At 38.6% G+C, this 11,118-nt stretch overlaps 1 protein-coding gene across 1 annotated transcript in view; it reads left to right on the top strand.

Annotated features, from left to right (window-relative positions):
* Positions 1–11,118, top strand: part of Lhx8 (LIM homeobox 8) — a 24,940-nt gene that overhangs the window by 2,687 nt on the left and 11,135 nt on the right. Inside the window, exons 2-5 of the mRNA XM_010605131.2 lie at positions 66–227; positions 3,760–3,881; positions 5,966–6,186; positions 6,936–7,039. Of these exons, the coding sequence (XP_010603433.1) occupies positions 66–227; positions 3,760–3,881; positions 5,966–6,186; positions 6,936–7,039 (609 nt within the window). The remainder of the gene's footprint in view (positions 1–65; positions 228–3,759; positions 3,882–5,965; positions 6,187–6,935; positions 7,040–11,118) is intronic.

The raw sequence follows: 11,118 nt of genomic DNA on the forward strand, positions 1-11,118 counted from the left end.
GGCGGGGAGCTGGGATGCGCAGGGGAGCCCGGTCTGGGACCGCCTGCCTTCGTCGCTTCCCGCAGGTGAGCCCCGAGGGAGCCGGGGACGAGGACTCCAGCTCCTCCTCGGCCCCGCTGTCCCCGTCGTCCTCGCCCCAGTCCATGGCCTCGGGCTCGGGCTGTCCCTCTGGCAAGTGTGTGTGCAACAGCTGCGGCCTGGAGATCGTGGACAAATACCTGCTCAAGGTAGGGTGGGCCTGCCTGGGGGCCGAGGGCAGCGGGGAAGGAAGCTCGGAGGAGAGTCGTCCCCTCTTCCACCGGGTTGTAGACCTTCTGGGCTAGGCTAGGGCAACTGCGGCGGTGGGGTCGTTGAGGCCTTCCGTGTTGTTACAAAACAGTTTGTGAGCGACAGACACATCCTGGGGTAGAAACGATTGCTGGGGTGAATACTGGAATCGCCGCTGAAGACAGAAGGGAGGGGGGCGGGCATTCCGCGAAAGCTGCCTGGACCACACTCACTTTCTGCAGAAGCCTTCCCGGTCCAGGCTGGCACCCTCCGCCCCATCGCGGGGCCCTCAGAAGGGCTCCAGGTCGGTTGGAGAAACTGATTTTTTTGCCCCCCACCCCGGGTGAGAGTCACTCTAACGTGCCTTCGAAGGTCTTCTCTGAGGCTATTGTAAAAATTAGTTTTATTATTGAATTACACGATGCTTTTCCAAAGTAAAAGTTTATAGAAACATTTCAGTAAAAACTGTCTCAATACCTTCTGACTCAGTGCTTCGAGTCCAGTCCAAGTCCTTCCCATGGTCTTTGAAGATAGATGAAGTGTTTCAAGTGCTGGTTTGAGACTTGACTGTCTGTCTTAATTTGTTTTATTTTTCTCTTAAAATGTTGTGGGGGAATTCTGGAGTACAAATTCTGGCAGGCCACAGTCATCCCAGTCATAGCAAGCAAGATCATGGTCCCTGGTGTCTTACTCCTAATACTTTGGCTTTTCAATTTCAATAGTTTTTAAAAACCACTCTGGAAAATAATTATTTCTCCTATACTAAAGCGGTTGCAAACCAGTTCACTTTCTCTTCCCACCCCACCATGCTTAGGTTTTCAAAAGGATTAATTATGGAGAGTATAAGTTCAGAAAGTGAATTAGTGGGTTTAAGTTTCTACATCAACATACAAATTGCTTTGTCTGTAATATGTGAATTACCTTGTAAAACCCAGATACAGTAACAAGAGGGGTTTTGGTGAAAACATGTAAAAATGACTAAAGCTTATTTGGTGGTTGATTTTTTTTAAGTTGGAAATTAGCATGGCTTTTTCTTTAATTAAATATGCATTCTTAAGATTCCATTTTCATTGTTGCTAAATCTGACACTTTTAGATTAAAACTAGATCCTTTATTTTCAATGAGCCTTTTCAGTAATTAGCATAATCTTCAAGAATGTTTCTGAAATGGGTCCATGAAGTCTTCCACACTTCATGGCCGAGAAGATCGAGACCAAAAAAAGCTTGTAATGAAGTAACAACACATCCTCGGAAATAGATAATACTTTCTAGTGTTGGTCTTGTCTAAGTTTGTATATTGCCTTATCTTGATAGTACATAAAATATCTGTTATATAAGAGAGTTATATGAAGCTCTCTTTTGTAGTAGGGCAGTAGTCTGCCCAGTAAGGTATTCTACATGCCATCTATTCTACCACTTCTTGTTTATATTAGCATATTAGCTATGACTACACTCTTGATAGTATATGGTTATTTTTAAACTCCAAGTTCTTAACATTTTCCTCCCACTTTGAGTACTTTTCCAATTTGTCACTGGTAAAAGATGGGTAGCATAGATATAGGTGTGACCAACATAAAACAAGTGAGGCAAGTACAAAGAAACTGGAATGGAGCATTAGGACGAGAGGAGTAGAGTGTATCTGTTGGTTCATTTTCTACTTCAGTGTGCTGTCCTTTTGGTAGTTTTTCTGTCCTGGTCCTAGTTCTATGATTAGGTATTTGCTGATTAGATTAGTACTGGCTGGCAGAGAAGGTTTATAGTTTCCAGGATCTTCTCTGTTCACCTTTCTTTATTCCCTAAGAAAGAAGAGAGAGACAGAGACAGAGAGAGAGAGAGAGAGAGAGAGAGAGAGAGATTTAGGAGTTTTTGTTGTTGCTGCTGCGGTTGCTTGTTTTTGTTTTTTGAAAGTAAACTTTGAGGAAAGGTGGCAGACCAGGCATTTGGCTTGGCTTTTGTAGAGAAAGGCCATGGCTCTGCCCTAAAACCTTTTTTTAAAAAAACAAAACAACTTGGATATGACTGAAATATAAAAGTTCCTGAGCTGTGGAATATTAACAAAGCCTGTACTTTTAAACTTTATCCTAATTGAATGCACTTTAGAGAAAAGAATAAGGAAGGCTATATTTTTATTTCTAGGGCAGTGTACACCATTGTTAATTCTTTTTTATTCCTGCTTTCTTGGATTTCTTTCTATTATTTCTTTGTTACTTGCACTGTTTTTTTTTAAATAGTGAGTATGTAGTTCTTTTAAAGAAAGACCAAAACTTAAAATTTCATCAAAAAGGAGACTAGCAAAGCAAAAAACTTGGAAATTTGGAAATAGATGAGCTAAATATAATTAGAAGCCAGTAAAACTTCAATCTTTCAGCTTCAAAGTTCTGTGTGTAATTCATATCACAGATAAACATGCTGAATGGTAGTTATAATCTGAGAGAATCATTGGACAGAAAATTCTTTTATTATAAAATAGTATTACAAAAGCCACATCTCACAGTAATTTACTTTCCTGTTTTTGTCATCATATCCATTGGGAGGGTGTAACTGGTGATTTTGCACCATTGCTGATCTTTTACATGACATTTAATTCATCATAAACCCAGTTCCTGTGTCTATTTAACAAGAGCAAACTTTGGGAGTCTTGTGTTGCAGGCCAGTTCAATCCAATACACACCTTCGTTCTAAATTCTGATGCTTTTATAGTACAATGGCGACATTTAAAGTGAGATTAATTGTGCATTGTTTCCCCCAAGTGATATTTCTTGTGCCTTTAGAAATGATAAAGTGCTTTAAAAAAAAAAAACAACAAAAAAACCCACCATGTTATATCTTACTATTTGAAGAATAAATGAAAAATACGCTTGGTACCTTTTTATAGCCACTTAGAATGATACTGAAATCAGTGGGGTTGCCAGTAGTTTACTCCATGGCTACACTGTTTCTGTAGAGTGGGGTAATGTTTGCAGAGGGGCAGGGCTACTGCCATGGTTGCACTTAGCTCTGCCTTAGCCATTTCTGGTTGAAGGAAAGAGATGCCCAGCTTCTTCACCCAGATGACTGTCTTTCAAAGCTGTTTTCCACTTTCTTTGGTGTTCTTTTAAACAAATGTACACTTTGCAATTATATGCCCAAAAAGTAGGCTGTGAAGGTGCTCTTAACTATCAGGTTGCATGGGAGGAAGAACTGGAGGAAAAAAAATAAACAAGACATCTATGTGTAGGACTTTCAAGTGACCAGAATTTTCCTTGTGTTCATAGAGGTTTGATTTAAGAAAGAAACAACTCAAATTCTTTAAAGTGGCATATACTATATAGAGATATATCAGTGAGTTGTTTTTTTCCTGGCTGGAGTGTAAAAGTGAATGTAGTCAGATAGGTGATATTTACATGAATGACCCAGTTTGGATGGAAACAATCACAGTGTGTGTGAAATTCAAAGGGCCAGCATCTCGGCTGCCTGGGGAGTGGCTCCTCACGCTGCCCTCTTCCCTTTGCAGGTGAATGGCCTGTGCTGGCACGTCCGATGTCTGTCCTGCAGTGTCTGCAGAACCTCCCTAGGAAGGCACACAAGCTGTTACATTAAAGACAAAGACATTTTCTGCAAACTCGACTATTTCAGGTACACTGTGAAGCTTATTCTCAGGAAAGTATGCATTCCAAGAAATTATTCAGCAAAAAAGAATTTTGTAATAAGCACTTGTCCAGTTTCATTTATCATAAGCCCAGTTTTTCCTGTATAAGGGATTATGAAATTATTTTGAAGTCTATTTTATATTAAAACAAAATAAATGTGTTTTCCTTCTCTAGGAATTTGATATCCAAAAATTAGTGGTAAATAATACTTCTACTGTAGAGGGTGAGTTTTAGACTCTAAAAGCCAGGAAACTTCTGTGCAGGGCATGGATATAAAGTATGAAATACACCATGCCTTGATGTGACAAAGATCCTTGTCAGGGGGAAGAGATAAGGTAAAAGAAACTGATTACAGAGGAAAACAGATTTTGTAAGCTTTCACCAGTTTACCATGGAAAGATCCCTAGTTATACATTCATGAGTGGCCAGGAGTTTGGAAAGTGTGATGAACCGTGTTATTCAGAAGGTTTGATCATTCCTATGCCATAAATACACCAAATCAAATTAGTGTGCCTAAAAAATCATGTGTTATTTGTCTATTCTTTGATCTTTAGTTTTTAAGATTGTATTTGCACAAGATGCAAACTTTCTGTGATCTCTTTATAATTACTTAGATGTAGTTTCTTCTAGGGTGATTCTTTATGGATAGCTGTCTAGAAATTGAAATTGTTCCTAAGAATGACTTTTAAAATTACTATATTTCTTGGATTTTTCAAATGAAGAAAAATATTCATTAGGAATTTGTGTTAATTCTACATAGTGAAGTTTATAATATGTTGTTTATACTCCATTTCAAAAATGATTTTAGTGAATTTAGTGGTTAATTTAAATAAAATGAGGTAATTTAAATCACTTTACAATAGGCAGAGTCATTTATTTTGTAAAATCACAGAAAAAAAAAATCTCAGTTTTGTGACTACCCCAAGTATATATTTCTCATTAGTCATATTCTCAATTTCTTTAACCATAGCTAATAGGTTGCTGCTTCTTTGACATTAAATATGCTCACCTTAGTTTTTTATGGTAAATTGAAACCTTTTTAAAGGTTCAGGATTAAAAATCTAGTTCTTAAGGATGTTTAATACTTTATATTTTATTACTTTCTGAAATTTATTTTTAAGACTCAGTGTTTTGGTGTGATTTTTAAAAACCTGGCAGTACCTCTAATGACGTTTGAATGAGTAGACAGGGACCCACGTGCTATCCTAGCGTGAGCTGACCCTGCTGGTCTGCGCCTGAGGTTGTGAGAGGAGACAAGCAGAGTGTCTGGTCACTCAGACTGGGAAAAGGGAAATATTCACCTCTGGTCTGGCATTTTGTTACGTTTAACCTGTGTTTAATGTCTAAATATGTCTCTTAAAGTTTTAGATAATATTCCCTTGCTCCTGTGAAGTAACAGTTTGATAACTTTCCATGAAGGGAAACATTTCTGAGTTTTCCTCTGTCACTTACCAGGGTGAAGAATTCCAGTTCTCTGCATTCTTTGATAATGTCAATTTTAAATGTTGTAGACATTAACATATAGCATTTCCTAGTCATCTCAGCTTGATTCTTTTGTTTGTTTTGATTTTTTTTTTTTGACACTGAGGATCACAGCCAGGGCCTTGTGAATACTAAAGACAAGCTGTACTACTGAGCTACACCTCCCAGTATCACAACTTGGCTTTAAAAAGTCATTATTCATATCTGGTTGGCATACTTTTGCACTTTTAGGTTTTATATCTGGAATGTGTGTGTGTGTTTGTGCATGCATGTGTACACACGTGTTTTTACCTTGAGCCTCCAGGTACATTTATAAATATCCTGATATTTGAGGCAATAAGGGGGGTATTGATACTTGTGCCTTCTTTATTTTAAGAGGTTTTATTTTTAAAAATAGATTTGAACTGTGACTCTCAAATTTTACTTGCTTAGCCTATGGACTTAGAAAAGTAACTCCTGTTTCACTTTCATGCTATTTGCATAGTGAGGTCACTCCAGTGAATTACATTATGTGTCAGTTTCGTGTTGGACGGATACATGCCTTCCCAAGCATCAAAGTCTCCCACTCTTGCCCTCTGTTTCCTGTAGAAGGTACGGGACTCGCTGCTCTCGATGTGGCAGGCACATCCATTCTACTGACTGGGTCCGGAGGGCCAAAGGAAATGTCTATCACTTGGCGTGTTTTGCCTGCTTTTCTTGCAAAAGGCAACTTTCCACGGGAGAGGAGTTTGCACTGGTGGAAGAGAAAGTCCTCTGCAGAGTGCATTATGACTGCATGCTGGATAATTTAAAAAGAGAAGTGGAAAATGGTAAATATGTACTTAAAATACTTTGCAGTCTTTGGGGACAGTGACTGGAGGGATAAAAATGATGTTTTCCTAAGGTCATCATGATGCATTATTTTAGGCAAAATATAATTGCGGTAAAATTCATCAAGCACTCTACAGCTCATGATGATCTCCATCTGCTTGTTGCTGGGAGAACCGTGGTGTATGCATTAGCTCTGTTCTCTGGCAGAGCCTCGGGTCAGGCCTCAGCTTCTTCCTGCTGTAAACAATCGGGTCCCTGTGTTTGCCTTCCTAAGGACGGGCCTTAGATGTGCACTTCTTTTTGCACTTTAGACTGAATACACAAGCCCATAAATGGAATATTGTTTCTACAGTGTCTTTGTGACATGTTTAATTAAAACGCAGTGGGTTTTCATTTGGGTGTGGTGATGCATCCCTGTAATCTCAGCACTTCAGGAAGCTGAAGTAGGACTGTAAAATCACAAGTTCAGGACCAGCCTGGGCGACGTCATGACTTGTACTGAGACCCTGTCTCAAAATAAAAGATAAAAAAAAATTTTAAAAGCTGCAGATATAGCTCAGTGATTACGTCTTGAGTTTGATACCCGGTATTGTGGGGGAAAACAAAAGTAAAAGAAAAAAGTTTGTTTTTTTTTAATCAAGAAGATATATAAAGTTTTATAAGACAAGAAGTGCAAGAAAACTTATTGCTGTGCAAGTGGTGGACCCATGTGAGTTACCAACATGTTTGGTATGTTTTTTAAATGCAGGTAATGGGATTAGTGTGGAAGGTGCCCTCCTTACAGAGCAAGATGTTAATCATCCAAAACCAGCAAAAAGAGCTCGGACCAGCTTTACCGCAGATCAGCTCCAGGTAGACCTGGCAAAGAATTTATGATTTTTGAAGCCCCTCCCCGCCACAAAAGAAATCCCCAAACAAAAGAGCAATTTCCATGTTGCCTAAAAACAGTTATGTTTTCTCAATATTTAACCTATCTTTTCTTGAAACCAAGTTGATAAAGACGTGGAAATGTACTTATGGCTCTAAAATGTTTCTCAGTGTTTCCAGTGCCATGGTATGAACGGTCCAGTCATCTAGCTCTGTTTCCTTGGAGTCTGTGGTATCAGCAGCAAAGTGGAAACCAAATGTGGATCTGTTCTGGCTTGCTGATAACATCAGTTTAATCCAGACATGTATATTAGTGTATGTAATTGCAATAGAAGACAAACTCTATTTTGAAACTCTTAACAGAAAAAGACAGCATGTCAGTCTGCTAAGCTCCAATTTGTTGGTCTTTTTTAACAAACTACAGTGGGTATTTTAATGGACAAGATTGTATGTGTTTTGAGTAGGAAAGAATTGAATATACCTGCCTTATTTAATAGTTACATAGTTCCTTTCTTGATTTTAAAAAGGGTAGAGGAAATAATTCTATAATTTAGTGGTAAAGGTTGATTGTGCCCCCGGCAAGGGAAGGATTATTTTCATCTTAGTTGTCTTAAAGATAATTGTCATAAGTTTGATTTGTACAAAATTTCAGGAAAATAATGAAATAATTGCTCCTTGATTTATACTTTATATTTAAGTCTACACATATAATGATTCTTTCCAGCATTTTTTCAGATAACGCAATCACATTTTCTAAAAGATTAATGTGGGTAAGGTATTTGTTTTAGGTTAAGGTAAGGTACGTTGGGCACCTGCCATTCACCGCTGAGTGCATTAGTGTCTCTATTTTAGCTCAGACTTTAGAAGATATTTAGGCAATATTAACAAATGGATGAAAGTAACGTTCTGAAAACCACCTGTAGCACTCTTAAGACCTGCCAGATCTTAAGGTGGTTAGTACAATTAAAAGGGAGAATTTTATTTTCAGAAAGATTTTGGAAGGAAACCTGGATATGATGCAAACATTTCAAGGAAACTTAACCATGGAAAGTCCTCTAGCATTAAAATCTAGACTCATTCAAGAAAAAAATCCAAATAGATAATTGGCATGAAATTCTTAGGCATAAAAGTCCGTGGTCAATAAGCGATAAATGAAAGGTAAGACAGTGGAGAGAAACATCTCCATATGAACTGTGCACACCTGGAAGCTGCTCTGGGTTGGAGCAGAGATCACACACACACACACGCAAGTTAGGTGTGAGCACGTGTGCAAGCTCTGGGAAAACACCTCCTTGTGTGTGGGTTAAAACAGAATCTCTACTATCAATGTATCTGTTGTTTTTTTTTTTTTTTTTAACATGGACTGTTCACATGAAGGGCTGGCTATGATCTTATGAGTCATAAGATTGATAACTTTAATTTGATGTAAAATTTGTTGCAATTATCGCTGTGAAAATTTGAAACAAGTGTGTATAGAATCACCTATGGGGAGATAATTGTAGATACTGATGAAATAAAAAGAGAATACTTGTGAAGGTCTTTTCATGTCAAGTCCAACGCCAGGCTCCCTGACACTGTCTCCTCTAACTGTCCCAGCAATTCCTTGGTGTAGTCGCTTCTCGAAGAGGTCTAGGAACTCCTCTGAAGGCGCAGCTCCGAGGAGATGGCAGAGAAGAGATTCAGGCCCTACTCACACAACCTCTGCTCTTTTCATAAGCCTGGCCTTCAAGGAGGCCATGGGTGCAATTGAGCCTTAACCAAACCCCACTTAACGGCAGTAACAACCGTTAAAATAAGAGATCCTGCCCCTTGCAGCTAGGTTTGCAGTTTAAAATTGCAAACATGCATAAAATATTTAAGCCATGCGTTATTGTGCAAATGTGGTCTGAATAATGCTTTTAAAAATATTTGTCAGAATCATAGGTTTTTAAAAATGAATGCAATAAGTTTTAAAGTATGTTTTCCTTTTTTCAATATTTATTAGCATTTATCTTACACCACGGATAACTGAAACAAATGAAATACAACCGTCACGTAGTTTTTTGAAATTTAGGCATTTGGGATAGCTGTAGATTTAAAAAACAAACAGACTTACTTGAATCATTTACTTTTGCCAGATCTTCTAATAAATCCGGCAATGTACCCTCATTGTCAAATTCTCCTACTTTCAGAATATTCCATTTTTCTCAAGATTATTAATGTGGTACCTGCTTTAGACAGATGTGAGTTAAAGTGGAATCAATAAAGGGCTAGAGATGTAGCTCACTGGTAGAAGGTAGAATGCTTGACCAGTCTGAGGCCCTGGCTTCCATCCCCGGAACTGAAACAAACAAACAAAATAAATAAGACCTCCCCAATTCTTCTTTAAAATTAATGGGAAGGAAAAATAGCTTTCCTCAGAGGATGTGTCCACAAATGTTATGAAATATTGTCTCTTATAAGAATGATACTAAGAAGTTTCTGCTGATATTATGGTTTGCTTATTATCCCTGCAAGCACGTAGCCAATGACTATTATTACACATGCCACATTTAGCTTCTACTTTTATCTGTTTTCAGATCTGTTAAATTGGTCAGATGCCTGACATTTTTGGTAGGCCTCCTGGCCGCTGACTAGCTACGTAAGCTGGCTCTGACCTTGTTAGAGGTGTTGAGGGAAGAAGGAGGGTGGGATTCAGCCCCAGTACTGTTTGGATAACAGTACAAACTAGAAGAATTTAAAAGGATTTTTTTTGAAACGCTGATACTATTAAAAAGAAAGATCAATGAGTACTACCTTTTCCAAAGAATATTCCATTTCAAATAATCCATGTGGACCTGAACTTTGTCTTATTCCTTGATGAAAATTTCCTTTATTAAATGTAATTTGGTTCCACTATTAAACTTGTCAATCTGAAATTCATTTGTGAAGAGCATCCCGTTTGTTTTTTAAACAGATTGTCAGTAATGATCTCACAAACAAATCTCCAAGTATCTGTTCCACCTTTTCTTCTTGAAAATTTTTAAAAAGTCACAATTCCTCATTCCTTTTTCTCTGTGGGACATTATGTGCTCAATCCTGTATAAACACAACTCTTAAGTGCATAGGAAGATATTAATGTAACACATTTGCAGTAGAAAGGGAAGTATAAAGATTATAAGTATTCAGGCCATTTTTCACATTTTTAAAAGCCAACACTCTGTTTTGTTTATAATCAAGGTGTAAACAATATAGCAGGCTGAGAAGTCAGGAATACTCAATTGTGGAAGAATCACTTACCAGATCTTACAATATAATTTGTAAACCTCACAAAGCTTGCTGGAACAACATTGGACTTTTTCTCCACACTCAGATTTTCCTCACATTGTCAAGTTTCATTCTGTCCCAAACCCTGCTGCATATTATGTATGTGTCGGGGAGGGAGTTTGGTTTCACGACAGGCGGAGAATAAAGCCTTCCCCGTGTCAAGGAGTGCATTCCCCGCTAGGAAGAGTAGATTTGCCAGCACGTGCTCTGCCCCCTGTTACAGCTGCAGGGCAAGAATGAGACCCAACGGAAGAGCAGAGCGGGTCATGCTGGGAAGGGCGGCAAGGCCAGTGCTGCTCACAGTCTTTGGGCAGGTTGGTACCCACATCCCGTGCCAGTGGACAAGCACAGTCCTGTGAGATGCCGTCTTCTCCCTCGTTCTTTACTTCATTTTTGTTTTATAATGCTCCCCTCAGTTGACTTTTAGGGTTAATATTCAAGTATCCCCCTTGATTCATAATGGTTCTCTCTCCTGAAAGAACACAGAGCCCTTGGTTTGTGATTTATTCAGCTACTCCCTACCCTCCTTAACTCTTCCTTCACTGTTTATGATAGGTAGGTTTTGGCCTGTCTGAATCTTTCTTTCAGGGAATTAAGACCAGGGACACTTGTCTCCCGTCACTATCCTTTGGTGCTTGGCATGGTGATCACAGTCCACAGGCTATGACATCAGAGTAACCTGTGAGCTTTCTCAATCTATTGACCTGAGACCCCAGTAAATTCTTAGTGGACTGACAGAGGTCTTTTTTTTTTTTTTTTTTTTTTTTTTGTATGGGGGT

This window comes from Fukomys damarensis, unplaced genomic scaffold (assembly GCF_012274545.1).
Source record: "Fukomys damarensis isolate Sample0158 unplaced genomic scaffold, DMR_v1.0_HiC HiC_scaffold_33, whole genome shotgun sequence".
Lineage (NCBI taxonomy): Eukaryota > Metazoa > Chordata > Mammalia > Rodentia > Bathyergidae > Fukomys > Fukomys damarensis.